The sequence below is a fragment of the Salvelinus fontinalis genome, chromosome 1 (assembly GCF_029448725.1).
Source record: "Salvelinus fontinalis isolate EN_2023a chromosome 1, ASM2944872v1, whole genome shotgun sequence".
In the NCBI taxonomy this organism is placed as follows: domain Eukaryota; kingdom Metazoa; phylum Chordata; class Actinopteri; order Salmoniformes; family Salmonidae; genus Salvelinus; species Salvelinus fontinalis.
In genome coordinates this window covers 42,057,343-42,073,839 of record NC_074665.1, presented here as the reverse complement: position 1 = coordinate 42,073,839, position 16,497 = coordinate 42,057,343, and the positions used below count along the sequence as shown (strand labels likewise).

Here is a 16,497-nt window from a genome sequence, read left to right as displayed (position 1 = left end):
TAGAAAATCCATGGCAAGACATGAAAATGGCTGTCTAGCAATGATCAACAACCAACTTGACACAGCTTGAAGTGTAAAAAGAATAAATGTGCAAACATTGTACAATTCAGGTGTGCAAAGCTCTGAGACTTACCCAGAAAGATTCACAGCTGTAATCGCTGCCCAAGGTGATTCTAACATGTACTGACTTACGGGTGTAAAATTATGTATGGAAGATATCTGTATTTTATGTTCAATAAATTTGCAAACATCTCTAAAAACATGTTTTCACTTTGTCATTATGGGGTAGTGTGTGTAGATGGGTGATAAAATCCATTTTATCCATTTTGAATTCCGACTAACAACAAAATGTGGAATAAGTCAAGTGGTATGAATACAAAACATGTTATCACACAATGAACCAAGACTGTGCTGCATTCATTACAAAATAGCTGTGGTTTATTCCTTAGGGAAGAAAAAAACGGCAATAACTAAGCATTACCAGACATGTCTACAGGAAAGAAACGGTTAATTTGCAGCCAGGTAAAAACCGTAGTGAATTATTAGATTTTATACTTAGTTTTCACATTCTGGTTATTCTCTCCCCCCCCCAAAAAAAAACTGCTTTTCAATTTTATGGTTGAAATGTTTTGTTTACATTGTTCAAAAATACATTGTGTGTGTCTGTACAAATTCCTATGAAAAACAATGAGGACAGTTCTGAGGAAAAACAACTAGAAAGTAAATCACAAAAAATATATATACAAGCCTGATTGAAGCCAAATGTAAAATTGTAACTGATGCACAATATCTTCTCTGGGTTGTTTTCAAACAGAAATCCCGAGATTTCAAGACAGATCCACACACAAAATTACAATTAGATCATGAACCCCCCCCAAAAAACATTTTACATCCACTCTTTCTTTTCTATTGATAAAATAAGATGCAGATCAAGCAACATTCCATATAGGAGAGGGTTTTCTTTTCTTTTTGTGTCTTTTGCAGAGAATTTAGCTTTAATCCTCAAGCTTCCAACATATTTTACATATGTGGATTTCCAACTGTTTAGCGAAACAATGGAAGTGGTAGGGGTTAATGCATGCTTAAAAGAGTAAGCCCAAATCCTCAAAGTCACATTAAATCAAATTGTATAGCAACCAAAATATCTTAACAAGTGACATGTAAAATATTATACAGATGTAGGATCTTAAATTTGGTCACCCTGTTGTTGCAGGAAACGTCCTGCACAGCAGGTAATGTTAACTTGTAGAGTATTCGAGGTTTAAAAAGGATTTTTAAGTTTATAATTTACGCATAAAAATTCAGACTTGATTTGCTTTAAAACATTTATCAACCCCTACAAAAATGTCCATTAATTATAATCCACATAATAATTGACATTTCCTGTTGCTGCAGGAGCACTTTCCTGATGTAGCAAACTGTCTCAAATTAAGATCCCATATCTGTAGGAATTCTGGTATTTATATAGCATTTCCATAGAATTTTTTCTTCTGAGAATACACACCAATACAGCACTATATGTACATTCAGAGAATAGCTGGTTTCTGTATTACAGTTCTACCAAGTATTCATACCACTGACAGACTTTTATAAAAGGTGTTTTGACTGCAACTAAATCAACTGTAATTTGGATTTTGTATACGCTCATACCTAGTAATAACCAGTTATAACCAATGCGAGTACATAAGGTGCTCCATCTCTGCAGGTGATCCGTCTTTCAGGACAAGATCACTGCAACAGGTTCCCCTCCACCCTATGATGATATGCATTACTTAATATTATGTCTCTAGAGAAACCTGATATCACAACTTTTTTAGATTTTCCCTACAATAACTACTTTTTGGATAATACACCAATACGACTCTCTGTGTAGATTCAGAGTATCTGAGTTCTGTATTACAGTTCTATCAAGTATGTATACCATTGGCAGATTTGTATTATGCACAAATATAAGGAAATTTTGGTTTTGTACAGTCATAAGATACGTGGTATAGAAAAGTACAATCTTAGGTGAGTACATGGAGAGCTACAGGAAACTGCCAAAATAAAAGGAAACACTTGAGCAAATGAGGAATACAAAGGATACTGAAAGCAGGTGCATTTACACAGATGTGGTTCCGGAGTTAATTAAGCAATTAACCGCCAATCATGCTTAGGGTATAAAAGGCCCAGTTGCCTATTATTTTGACTAACATGGCTAGAAGAGATTTCAGTGACTTTGAAAGAGGGGTCTCAACGGAGCATAGGACGATAAACCTAAAATTAGACACCGGCATTGCTTTGCTCTTACTGAAGCATTTTCCATACGTAGGCAATGTTCTGCTTTTCTGTAGCTTGTTCTAAAACCATTATTGGGACAACAGTAATAGCCTATGCATTATGCTGATTCCTGCTATTTAAGTGTCTGCCTGTCCACTCACTCTCCCCACTGTGCGCACGGAGCAGGGAGAGATGCATTCAGAGAAGCACAAGCATATGACCAATGCCCAAACTGCAATTGTGGGAAAAATTGTTTTCAAAGCATCTACTATCGTTCTAGTTAAGAGAGGAGAGCCAGAGCTTTGTGAGTATATCATTTATTTCTCACTTCTTAATATTGAGTTCAAGGCACCACTTTACAACCGGAGGAGGCTATAGTTTTGATGCAGAGCACACCATGTGCAGTAAATAGGCCAACATCACATAGCCTAGGCCTAGCGCTGCAAAGTGTTTGTAGGATATTAGCTGATGTTTACTGCTATATTAATAAATAAGCCTAAATGGCTATCTAGCAACAATATCATATTTAGAGTTAGCAATCTAGCTAAGTGTTTTGAGACCCCACTTCCTCAGGTGGTGAATAATATAGCCTATTAAGCCGATATGCACAAAAATGTCAGCAAATTCTCTGATGAGCCTAAAATAAATCTGATCATTCGGGATCCTATTTTGACAGGTTGCAAATAAAAACATTACAAATCATGCATTCCCTGGATGTTAAATCAAATCGCTTACTTTTCGAATCATAGGGTACCAAGACAGACAACTGAGATGGTAGCCTACCTGTCTTGACACCCTATTAAGACACGTTATGTTGGCGGTTCCTTTATTTTGGCAGTCACCTGTATACAGCATTTCTGCAAATGATCTGTCTATCTGGTCAAAATCACAGATACAGGTCTCCCTCCACCCTCTGATGGTATGGCTAACTTGTTTTTAAAAAATGACTCCAAAGCAGTATAATTTTTTTAAGAGTCCACATTGATACAGAAACACTAAACAATGATTTCGATTTATTAAGAACAAGTTGATTGATAAAGTCATGAAAAATTTAAAGAATTTAATAAACCATCTCTGGGCTATGATTAAAAAATATGCCTCAGGAGTCAAAATGACCCATCGCTAGCTTGAAGGTTAAAGGGTATTTGTCCTTGGCGGTCCAACGGTTTCGCCCACTAAGCTTGCGTTATGTGTGCTTCTCTACTACAGTACTCTGTATCACTGCAGCTGCAGCGGCATTTGACAAAGGGCTGACCTGTAACATTAGTGCAACATTTTCCCCACTACTTTAAAAACAGGGTTTCCACAGTCTTTGAACAGGCCCTTGGCCCTGGGCTCCTAGGTCATCCTGGTAAACAGGCCCATTCCTTCATGCTGCCTCTACTTAACCAGTCTATCAAATAGGCCCTTTTCGCCCTTTTTTCGATTGACACCTGCGCCTATGGTTGTCAACCAATGAGAACAGAGAAAGGGACAGACAAAGCTAATCTACACATGTGCAGTGAAGGCCTTGCTATGCGCCAATCCACTTTGCTCTTGTCCTCTTGTATCCTCCATGTTCGAAAGAGTGTTTCTTGTGGGCTTGGTTGGATTTGTCAATTTCTTCCCCCCCAATCTCCTATGCAGTTGGTAGACTGCATGTCATCGAAGGACGCAGGCCTTCTTGTGGTTACGGGTTCACAACAAACACCGACCTCATTAAGCCAGAGCTGAGGAGAAAGAGGGTTTTTAGCGTAGCCTAGCAGCTCATTGTAAACAAAACATCCCCTTCTTATCCTGACTGTTGGCCCTCTCCTCCATTTCCCCCCTCTATCTCAGAAGACAAATACAGCAGGTTCAGATATGGGACGGAGGGGTTGAGGGAGAGGCGTTAACTGTGGTGGGGAGGGATTTCCCCTGTGCGTGCGAGGAGGGCGGGTGGTGGCATGTGTGTTAAGACTGTTTGAGGCGTTTCCGGGGCGGTCCCAGGAAGGGGTACTGGGCCGAGGCCAGTGAGCGGTAGGCTTCGGCCACCAGGTGAGGATGGGACGCCACCATGGACTTCCAGCCCGCCGTCTCCATAACCTCGGCAGCATGGCTAGAGAGAGAGAGAGGGGGGGGACAATTTAAAAAAATAAATGTGCACTGGGTACCCTGGAACAAGATTAAAAGCTGTTGAGGACAGAGGGCGCTGTTTTCACTTTGGGGGAAAATCGTGCCCAATTTAAACGGCCTCGTACTCAATTCTTGCTTGTACAATATGCATATTATTATTACTATTGGATAGAAAACACTCTCTAGTTTCTAAAACCGTTTGAATTATATCTGTGAGTAAAACAGAACTCATTTTGCAGCAAACTTCCTGACAGGAAGTGGAAAATCTGAAATCGATGCTCTGTTCTAGGGCCTGCCTATAAATGTCCTTGATATTTAATAGTATACATGCACTTCATACGTCTTCCACTAGATGTCGACAGGCAGTGAGAGAAGAATTGGAGTGTATAACTTGATCTGGGGTCGAATAAAAGCTCTTTGTATGACGTGTCACCAGTTTCCTGTTTTCTGGAGCGTGCGCGAAGGGACCTGGTATTGCCTTCTGAAAAGCTGTCGTTATAGACGACTAATATCTCCGGCTTTGATTTTATTTGATAAATGTGACAATATCATCGTAAAGTATGTTTTTTCAATATAGTTTTATTAGATTATTGAAATTTATTCGGGACGTTAACCTGTTGAGGCTAGGGGGTGCTGTTGTCACTATTTATGTAAATCGTGTAATTTTTTAAATTGCTTCCTACTAAATTCTTGATCGTACAATATGCATATTATTACTATTATTGGATAGAAAACAGTCTATAGTTTCTATAGGCGTTGGAATTTTGTCTCTGAGTGGAACAGAACTCATTCTACAGCAATTTCCCTGACATGGAGTCAGATTTCACACATTTTGGCCCCTGATCTGAAGTCAGTTAAAAGGCCACTGTTATTGCTATGAGTATACAGACACTGCTTACGTCTTCCCCTGGATGCCTTTACGTGATGACGATTTGAATGGTGTCGATTGCCCAATCACAGCCACTATAAATAAAAAAAACCTGTAGGTAGGAACTCTTTTCTAGCTGCGTCAGGCGCGCGGTGGCCACACTTGTTCCAAGCATTAGTGTAGGGAGTAATATTTCTCCGGTCATGTTTCTACTCGTTATAGGAGTTAAAAACATCATAAGGTAGTTCATTTAAACCGTTTTATAGCAATTTATACCCGTTTAGTGCGATTTTGGGACATTTATTTCTGAGACACTGTGAATCTCTGGGCACCGTTCCAGTTCATGCCGAACGCAATGTGCATTTCTACATGGCAAGAGGACAGCTTTCGACCAAAAGACGATTAGACCCAAGAAAGGATTCTTTGACCAAGATTCTGATGGAAGAACAGCTCAAAGTAGGAACAATTTATTATGATAAATCGTGTTTCTGTCGAAAAATGTTAATGGCTTAGGACGCCATCTTGTTTGACGTAGCTTCGCTTGGCGCAAACTGTATCGAAAAGTAAGGATAATTTAAAAAATGCAATTCCGCGATTGTATTAAGAATTAAATTGTCTATCAATTGCTGTCCACCCTGTATTTTTTAGTCAAGTTTATGAGTATTTATGTATAAGACTAGATCACTGTCTAATATGGTGCACGACATTGTCTGACCAGCTGAGCTACTTTTGTCATTGTCTAACCATGATTTTGGTGGCTAAATATACACATTTTCGAACAAACTGTATATGGATTGTGTAATATGATGTTACAGGAGTGTCATCGGAAGAATTCTGAGAAGGTTAGTGAAAAAATTAATATATTTTGGCGATGTTTACGTTATCGCTCTCTTTGGCTAGAATCAATGCTCTGGTAACGTTTGCATATGTGGTATGCTAATATAACGATTTATTGTGTTTTCGCTGTAAGACACTTAGAAAATCTGAAATATTGTCTGTATTCACAGGATCTGTGTCTTTCGATTAGTGTATGCTGTGTATTTTTACGAAATGTTTGATGATTAGTAGTTAGGTAAACACGTTGCTCATTGTAATTATTCTAGTCCATTTGTGACGGTGGGTGCAATTGTAAACTATGACATCTACCTGAAATATGCACATTTTTCTAACAAAACCTATCCTATACCATAAATATGTTATCAGACTGTCATCTGAGGAGGTTTTTTCTTGGTTAGTGGCTATCAATATCTTAGTTTAGCCGAATTGGTGATAGCTACTGGTGTTGGTGGACAAAGAAAAAAATGGTGGATTATGCTAATGTGTTTAGCTAATAGATTTACATCTTTACATATTGTGTCTTCCCTGTAAAACATTTTAAAAATCGGACATGTTGGCTGGATTCACAAGATCTGTGTCTTTCATTAGCTGTATTGGACTTTAATGTGTGAAAGTTAAATATTAAAAAATAAAAATAAAAATAAAAGAATTTCGCGGCTCTGCCTTTTCAGTGGGGGTGGGGGGGCGGCACCCCAGTCCTAGACAGGTTAAGCGTGTTGCGTTGTGTGCCTTTGTTCAGGAAGTAGAGCTTCGCGCCACTTTGCTAGCTTTCTGTGCTAATTGACTGGAGAAGAGGACATTCTAAAACCAAACAACGATTGTTCTGGACAAAGGACCCCTTGTACAACATTCTGATGGAAGATCATCAAAAGTAGGACCCATTTTATGATGCTATTTCATATATCTGTCGAACATGTTGTACTAGTAGTTTGCGCCCAGATTTTGGGCACGCTCTCGCTATAACTAAGCTGGATGTCATAATGAAGTTATTTTTAGAATTCTAACACGGCGATTGCATTAAGAACTAGTGTATCTATCATTTCCTATACAACATGTATTTTCTAGTAACGTTTATGAATAGTTATTTGGTCAGAATAGTTGAGTGTCATAAAAATATCCGCACATTCTGGGAAAAAGATGCTACGTTAGCACAATGTATAACCACTGATATCAGCTCTAAATATGCACATTTTCGAACATAAGTGTATGTATAACCTGATGTCATAGGACTGTCATCTGATGAAGGTTTATGAAGGTTAGTGAAAATTAATATCTTTTGCTGGTTTATTCCCTAACGCTAACGTGCCTATTGCTATCGCTAACGTGCCTTGATGAATGAATGCGGTAGTGTGGTAGGCTATTTTACTAAGCTAATATAATGCTATATTGTGTTTTCGCTGTAAAACACTTTAAAAAAATCTGAAATATTGGCTGGATTCACAAGATGTTTGTCTTTAATTTGCTGTACACCATCGATTTTTCAGAAATGTTTTATGATGAGTATTTAGGTATTTGACGTTGGTGTCTAATTACTCTGGCTGCTTCGGTTCTATTTCTGACGGTAGCTGTGATGGTAGCTGCAATGTAAAACTGATTTATACCTCAAATATGCACATTTTTCGAACTAAACAGATTTATTGTATAACATGTTATAAGACTGTCATCTGATGAAGTTGTTTCTTGGTTAGTTAGGTTGGCTTTGTGCATGCTACCTGTGCTGTGAAAAATGTCTGTCCTTTTTTCTATTTGGTGGTGAGCTAACATAAATATATGTGGTGTTTTCGCTGTAAAATATTTTAAAAATCGGACGTGTTGACTGGATTCACAAGATGTGTATCTTTCATTTGCTGTATTGGACTTGTTAATGTGTGAAAGTTAAATATTTCTCAAATATTTTTTGGAATTTCGCACTCTGCCTTTTCAGTGGAATGTGGGAGGAGTTCCGCTAGCGGAACCCCGGTGCCAGACAGGTTAAGAAACACTGGTATAGGAGACTGCTAGCTCGTTGTGCCCCCCCGAACACACACAGTAGTTAACTCACTAGTTGATGAAGTCCACAGCCTGTGTTTTGAGCTGGTCGGCGCTGTGCAGGTCTGCCAGGATGAGGATCTCTGCAGCGTTCTCCACAGACAGACTGGTGCACAGCGCATCCTCACACATCACCTTCAGCCTCTCAAGAGCATACTGAGACGCACAGAGAGACAGACAGAGACACAGATGGATGAGGTGGGTTAGGGAGAGAAGGAACATGAAAACGAGGACAAACAAAACACTAAAGGAAAAATGTATCTTCTATGAAAATTGTTCTTCTAAGTGGCAGGCAATGTGCTCAGGTGGAGGCATAGGGTTTTTACAGACACAATCTTTCACGGGTATTGTACAGGGCTCGACAACCCTCCAGAGCAGTTCATCATCCATGTCAGAGGCCCGCCTGGGCTTGTAACACTTTGTTTTGTAATAATGCAATTTTCAATCTAGGCTAAATAATTGATAGGAAAAAAAGACGAATTCCTAAAGCCATTAGTTCGTTAAGTAGATTCTTTATCACACTCGCGCCGCACACATAACCTAGTTTGAGCGGAATAATCCGTCAGGTAGCCAGAGAGTGCAGCTCTTAACTGGTTGTCGCGTGGAGCAGCTCACATAATTCAAAACGTTTGGTCTGAAGTCTTGGGTGAGTCTTTACGATGCGCAATTCAGTCATCATTCTCCATTTGAATGAACATTTCTTAAGGCTTTCCCAACAAATCTTCCCAATTAAATGTTTACTGCAAAGTAGGCCTACCTGGCAGAATGATACTACTACCAATCTTGGGGTATTGGTTTTGCAAACTCTGCTGTCACATGTAGCCTACACTTTTAGTGCATTGGCGTACAGTACAAAAACACAGTACAGAAATACAGCTAGCCAAACAATGGTCTCTTGCTAGGTGCACAATTGAATTTAAGGACAACTACACCTCCTACATGTTTCTTTTTTATTGTTCCATGAATTTAGCAAAATATACGATTTTATAGTCCCCTACAACAATAGACTGCTGACTGTTCAAAATCGCTAACAATAACACCCTTTTTACCCTCCAAACAATCTATGTTAATATGATATTGACAAGTTAAATTGTAACTATTTGTGTATGAAGGGTAGGTCATTATAGGCTATAGGCTACTTACTCAGCCAGAAAACTAAAGATAAAATGTAAATTATGCTTTGAGTTGGCACTGGCCCAGTATACTGGCAAATTTACCTCAATGTCAAACCCTGTTTCAAGAGTAGATTCAGCCCAATTGCGTAATTTTATATAAATGGGGTACACTGTACATTTCACGTCTTTATAAACATCAGGTTTGAAACATATCCTTCAATGTATTAGTGTTATTGAGGGGGAAGAAGAAGGGGGAGGCATTTCAAAGACATTGTTGGAAGGAATATTTTGAAAACGGTGAGGAACTGCCCGATTCATACGCAAACAGAAGAAAATCGGAGGGACTATCAGCATTTGTACAATAAGAAACACTTGAATTCATTTTCTGTGTGTCTTCATGAAAACGACCGTGAACTTGTCCCCAGAAAAAAATGGTTTTGTTTTCCATTGTGAAACGTTGCTACAGTGGGCTCTACCGAAGACCACTCTAATTTTTTTACATGACACCACAATTTGCATACCGCCCCAACAGATCCACTGACGAAGTAAACGCCATCGCACTGCTCTCCCACCTGGACAAGAGGATTACCTATGTAAGAATGCTGTTCGCCAATTACTACAGCTCAGCCTTCAACACCATAGTGCCCTCCAAGCTCATCACTAAGCTCAGGGCCCTGGGTCTGAAGCCCTTCCTGTGCAACTGGGTCCTGGACTTCCTGATGGGCCAACCCCAAGTGGTGAAGGTAAACAACAACACCGGGGTGTGTGCTCAGTCCCCTCCTACACTCCCTGTTCACCCATGACTGCCTGGCCATGCACATCAACTCAAGTTTGTTGATGACAACAGTGGTAGGCCTGATTACTAACAACAAGACAGCCTACGGGAAGGAGGCGAGTGCCTTGGCGGAGTGGTGCCAGGAAAATAACCTCTCCGTCGTCAATGTCAACAATACGAAGGAGCTGATTGTTGACTAAAGGAGACCGAGAGAGCATGCCCTCATCCACATCAACAGGGCTGCAGTGGATGGTCAAAAGCAGAGGTTGGGACAGAAGGAACAGAAGACCGGAAAATAACTAAATCAGAAACGAAAGTGATATCTATACTGTTCCCTATCTGAGCATGAGAACCGGTTAATGTTCTTTCACGTTTCGGGCATTTTTTTCAGTCCCACAAAACAAGGCTCCTATAACAAAGCCCTCACTCTGTCACTCAGAAAGGTATTCCAGTGTCTGCCTGTCAGTTGAAAATCTTTGTGTGCATGTGTAGGCAACGTGGATTATCTTTTTCAATGCTAGTTAAGGATACTATAGTTCACATTTCACATTGAATTTATTAACTATAAAAAGGCAAGACGTGTTTTTAATTCGGTTTCCGCTCTGCACACACACAAGCTTGTTAGCTCTAGTCCAACTCTCGGAAGTTCAAAGATATTCAAAAAGTATATCTTCCCCCATAGAAGCCGCTCCTCCGTAAGTATAATTCTGTGGGCCTAATTAAGATAATGTATGTCATAAGATCTCTAGCGCTTCAAGCCATGCCTCCTACTCCTCAACCTTCTCTCGCAACCTGCAAAATCCAGTCGCAACTCACGCCCTACACTTGGTTGTCCATCGCGCATGTAAACAACTATAGCCTAGGCAGCCAATAGCGCCTAGGCTAAAACAACTATAGTTTGCCCGCTCCATAGCAAGCTGCTCTATCCCCGGTGAAGTAATTTAATGTTGAGCTAATGTAAAAAAATGAAATAAAATAAAAAAGGAACAGAAAGGAACTATACAAACCGGTACTTTTTGTTGTTGTTCGAACCAGTTCAGAAATGCATTTTGTATGTTGGAAGAATGGAATGAAACAAAAAAAATAACCCAACACCCTGCAATTCTATCAATTTTGCTATGGGGGTTTGTAGTGTATTTATATGCTGTATTCTTCACATAGCTCATTCTAATATTTCTACTACTGTAAATTGCATTTTAGTTACACTGTTTACACACACACCACATATTGAATTATATTCTGAATTCTTGAGTTTACTGTATCTACTGCTGTACATTTAATTCCTAGTACATCTTGTGTAAATGCATCTGGTGTAGATTGCATTTGGATTACTGTTAGTGCTATTTGAGTTGTTGTTTTTTCTTTTGTTGTTTTATTTAGTTAATTATTTGTGTACCTGTCTTGACATTTTACTGCATTGATAGGTGCTAGTAATATAATCATTTTGCTGCACACGCTATAACATCTGCTAAACTGTGTACGTGACCAATAATGCTTCATTGTCGCTACGGGGTGAAGTTTCCCCTAGGTACAGATCTAGGATCAGCTGCACATTACTTTTTGCCCTAGCAATACACAGTGGATTCAAATAATAAAAGCTTAATAATGAGTTGGTTATTTCAATCCGCTGTGTTGTGCTAGGGCAAAAACAAAAAAACGTGCGCCCCTTAGGATCCCCCAGGACCAAGAATGGGAACACTGGTCAAGGGTCAACTTCACCCTACCTTGTCAGCGGCTGCTAGAAGGTCGTCAGCCATCTTGTCCAAGTTGGGGGCCTTGTCTGTGTAGATGAAACACATCATCTCCTTGAAGACCTCTGGCTCCACGTCGTTGATCTCCACTCGGTTCTAGAGAGGTGGAGAGAGCAGGTGAGAGAAAAACGGTGAGGCAGAGAAAGGGGGAAGGAGAAAGCCAGAGAGAGATTCGATACATGTAAATTGCACAGTTTTAGTAGTTTAATATTGATCCACGTGAGAGGAAGCCGAAGTGGAATAACGTACAACATGTGCATGATACATGTTTTTGTGGGGAACTTTGAGAGCTGCCCTTTCAATTACAAAATAGGAAACACAACTAAAACATCAGAGAAAATAGATTTCGGCGTCTTCCCCCTCATCGCTGTTCATTGACCATTGTGTGTCTGAAATTGTAAAAGGTGGACCATTTCTTTCGGTTTCAAAAAAGTTCAATTTGAAAAAAAAGAGAAAAAAACCTTGCTCCATGACTGAAAAATGGCCTTGTTTTCTGAAAAGGATTTCAGAATGGTTGAGGCATCTCACACAATTTAATTTCTTATTGTTGCAAGCACACAAAGGATAAGAAACGCAATTCCTGGGATCGGGCTTCCTGAGATGATTCTATTTTAGAAACCCTATTGTTGGGTTTCGTCAAACAGCCTTGTGCAATAGAATGGTCTACGAAACACCTTTCACTATGAACTGACAGTAAGTCGCTGCAGATACTATAAGTATCTGCATTCTGTTAAATTATGCCATTACACCAGCAGATTGGGAATAAAATAGTGAAGCAACCATTTTTTACAGAAATGTTTTAAGCCAAGAACAAAAAACATGACTTTGAAGTCAATATTATAAAAGAGGATGATTTACCTGGCTAAATAAAGCCAGGAATATATTTTTAGACGTACAAACATGTTAAGAGGATCCAAATGAAGGAAGATTGAGGAAAGGGGCCCCTGACTCACCTTTTTGCTCTCCTCCATCTCATGCTCAAACATGGCACTGAAGACAGGCGAGCGTGCTGAGGAAAATACAAATATTTATTTAGATTAAAAGATTAGATCATGCCACTGGGCCTCAATAGAAATTGGAGGCGTCTGCATTTTATGAATGTGTGTGTGTGTGTGTGTGTGTGTTCTGTCTGTACCTGCTAATATGGCTTTGTGGGCCTGGAACTCCTGCCCGGCCACACACAGGGAGCAGTCGGTGAAGCGCGAGTTCTCCCACAGCCCGCCCAGCTCATCAGCCAGTCTGCAGTCAGGCACCTTCACCATGTTCATGGTGTTCTGACCCGAGATGTTCACAGAGTCCTGCACCACACTCACCTTGAGAAAACAGAGGCCGCGTTTAGACAGGCAGACCAATTCTAATCTTTTTTCCGCTATTTGGTCTTTTGATATCAGACCTGAAGACCAATTTGTGAGAAAAAAAAAACAGAATTTGCCTGCCTGCCTGTCTAAACACAGCCAGAGAGTAAGCCCACCAAACCAACCTGGTCACAATTATCAACAATGTGAAGCCACTAAAGCTGCTCTGTCTAAATACATACTGCCTGAAGCAGAAATCAGCAAGTCCACAGATGATGAGAAGCGATAGTCCGGAGTCCCATTGTGACATATCTGACACCACCATCTGTGGGAGACGCACAGCCCGAACATGCACCTCCCCACAATTCCCAACAGACATGGCTCCGGTAAGAGTCCTGTTAACAGCTGGAAAAATAGCTTGAGCTGCACTGAGAAATCTAAAAGTATGAAAGCCAAAAGGTCCAATATTCTAGAATAGTTTTGGACTATGATAGATGCTTTGCCCAACGATCAAACGGATCCCATCAAAAAGAGACATTTATATTAACTAAGCCTTCCAATGTGCTCCAATGAAACAAAGACAACCACATCGACCCCCCAAAACAACTAAATCATTTAAAACAATGACAACCGCAGCAGCCCACCCAACCTCAGAGACATGAATAGCTGAGATACAGGGAGAATGTAAACCAGGCCACCTGAAATGAACACAAAGGACAGTCTGTACACTCTTGAATTTTCCCCATCTTCTTGTTTAAAGGAACATTTCACTACAAAATCAAAGTTTGTCAGATGTTTTCAGACCTGAAAAATAGCCTAATGTCTAAAGATGATTCATTGATTTGACAGGAAAATTTCCCCTTTTAAGCCTATCTCATTTAGTGGAATGGGGTCTTACCTCACAAAACAAGGTGAGCTTGTCGTCAGGCAGAAGACCGTTGGCCTCGTCCAACAGGAAGTCTCGGCGGATGAACTTCTTAAAGCCCCAGTCCTTCCCCTGGACAAACCGATATGCTCTCTGGCTTTCTGCAGAGGCAAGGAGAGAGGAAACGTTTGTGAGAAACACTTCTATTTATACATAGACTCATGTGTTGAACTAGAGTAAGGGTTTTCAACAGGCAGGCGGCCGATGAGCCAAATCTGGCCGGTGAACTGATTTGACCCGCTAAAAGGTTGTCTTGATAATACTTCAACAATTTGCAAATCTACTTTAGTTTATTTCATGATGTACACATTTGCAGCTAAACGCTGAATTGCAATGCAGACAAGAGAGACCAATGACAAAAATGTTCAAGCATACTATTCTAAAGGGGTTTGCCGATCTGGCCATACTAGTATTTGTAATCGTATCGTATACTCGTAATAGGAAAAACGTAAGTGCTTCAAAATGGTTCTTGGCAATAGCCTAGACCTACCTAATAATCTCCTTGCATGTTTATAGACCACAAAAAGCTCCAGGAACAGCGGAGGTGTGTGTGTTCTCAGAACTTGCAGCAGGCATGTTTGCTGTCACTCAGCATGGCTTCATATTTTTTTCCTACATCCTCGCTCACTTATTTTTTATCATATAAACAGCTGGCAGCAACAATCTAAATGACCGGAGCAAAACGTGAGAGGAGAACTGACTGAAGAAACTGTCATGCAATGAGGAGCTGAAGAGCGTTACAGCTGCGCTCTATCCAATCGTAGCAGCAGCATCAACATACAGCCCACCCATTTCTTTTTTAGACAGCTGAACGATCCAATTGAGTCATTAAGAGCATGCAGCATCTCTGACGTGAGAAAGATGCGTGCTGGCAGCTGAAAATGACTTTTTTACGATCACAAAAAGACTTGTATCACAATTGTATCTGGAAAATGTCCCATATATGTTACGACACTTGTTTTATCCGAGTACTCGGCACACCCATCCTATTCTTTACATTTCTCAAAGCTCTCCATCAGAGTGGCTACTGCTAACCCCACTCACCCATGGCTTTGGTCTCCTCTCCCTTGGCGTTGAGGATGGAGAACTTGAACTTGGCACGCACCTCAGCCTTGGGACAGCTAACCAGGAGCAAGTAGAGGGAAAGGTAGTCTTTGCTCTCCTCATCCAGCCCTTTAGGGTTCACCCGCAGACACCTGTTAGAATTATGAGCGAGGAAACAGTCAATATTCAACAGTTAAACACAGCACTCTCATCAAAGAGGTTAGCTACCATTGACACAAGAGTTGGGCTGTTAGCAGCAAAATTTGCACTGGTGCCATTGCTAACTCTCCAACCAACAACATCTGGTGATAATGCCTTAGTCATTGTGTCGAATTTTGATGGTCTTTCATAACAAATGCAACATCTTGAAACATGTAAAGAAAAATATTTTCCACCACGCACCATTTGAGCTTGTCATTGGCGCCTGAGGAGAAGGTGGAGCTCTTAATGACCTCGCCCATCTCCTCGCGACAGAAGCTGAAGTTGTTGATGGTCCACATGTAGGAGAATTTTACCACTTTGATCTGTGGGGGGGAACGCCGCCAGAGATGGGAGGCAATATAATGAAGAGATGTGTGCTCTGACCTCCTGAGAAAATAATTATTCTAATCCCCAACCCCACACTTACACCCATCCCTTACCTGAGTGTAGCACCAGCTCTCCGCCACAGGCCCGCTGGACATTTCCGCAGGGGGAGGGGGACTCGGGACTCTTGACATCGCCAGGGTGGCAGCAGGTCGTGGCGGAGTGTGGGAGAATCTGTTCTTTCAGAGGTCCAGATTCACGCCAGAGTCTAAGATGTGTCGACAAACCTCAGGCGGTAACAATTTGTGCCCTAAAAAAAACAGGGGACAGGTCTGAGCAGGACTTTCAAACGAACATGTTCCAACTCCTGACGCAGCCTTATGTAAATAGAAAATTATCCATTTCATGTTTCTTTTTTAATTCCTGAATTATATAGACCACTTTCCCATCTAGCCCAGGCTAGCGCTCCCAAGTCAGCAGTCTGAAAAATATGCAATTGATTGACCTCACCAGAAGCCTAACCACCATGCAACATCCTCCATACAACGCCCAACAAGGATAGATGCTGCCCATATCTCATTAGTCTAGACCAGGGTTTTCCAAACACGTTTTAGTTTTTGCCCAAACACTACACAGATGATTTTAATAAATCAACTAATCATCAAGACTTAATCATTTGAATTAACTGCGTAATGTTAAGGGAAAAAAACAAAAAACGTGCACCCCTTGGGGTCCCGAAGACAAGAGTTTGGGAAACGCTGGTCTAGACTCATGTAAACTCAATATAATTTCAATTAATTCTCCCTAACTCTGTATGAGGCAGTGCTGCACACCTAGAGATTGCCAGTGAGGGCCATGATTCAGGCTGGATAAATTGTCCATGACCCTTTGGGGACAGCGGACGATTGATGCCCATGGCCGGGCCACTCCAGGATCAATAACCTCCACAATGGCAATTAAGTCTCAAAATGAACTGTAAAT

The 16,497-nt window shown here is 40.7% G+C and overlaps 1 protein-coding gene across 1 annotated transcript in view; it reads right to left on the bottom strand.

Moving 5' to 3' along the window:
* Positions 1-416: 416 nt before the first annotated feature.
* The window catches only part of LOC129854626 (speckle-type POZ protein-like), a 42,127-nt gene continuing 26,046 nt past the window's right edge, over positions 417-16,497 (bottom strand). Inside the window, exons 2-10 of the mRNA XM_055921891.1 lie at positions 15,633-15,826; positions 15,394-15,515; positions 14,992-15,143; positions 13,921-14,048; positions 12,863-13,040; positions 12,681-12,736; positions 11,701-11,823; positions 8,100-8,242; positions 417-4,336 (exon numbers count right to left, since the gene is read on the bottom strand). Coding sequence (XP_055777866.1) covers positions 4,192-4,336; positions 8,100-8,242; positions 11,701-11,823; positions 12,681-12,736; positions 12,863-13,040; positions 13,921-14,048; positions 14,992-15,143; positions 15,394-15,515; positions 15,633-15,710 — 1,125 coding nt within the window. The 5' untranslated portion in view covers positions 15,711-15,826 and the 3' untranslated portion in view covers positions 417-4,191. The remainder of the gene's footprint in view (positions 4,337-8,099; positions 8,243-11,700; positions 11,824-12,680; positions 12,737-12,862; positions 13,041-13,920; positions 14,049-14,991; positions 15,144-15,393; positions 15,516-15,632; positions 15,827-16,497) is intronic.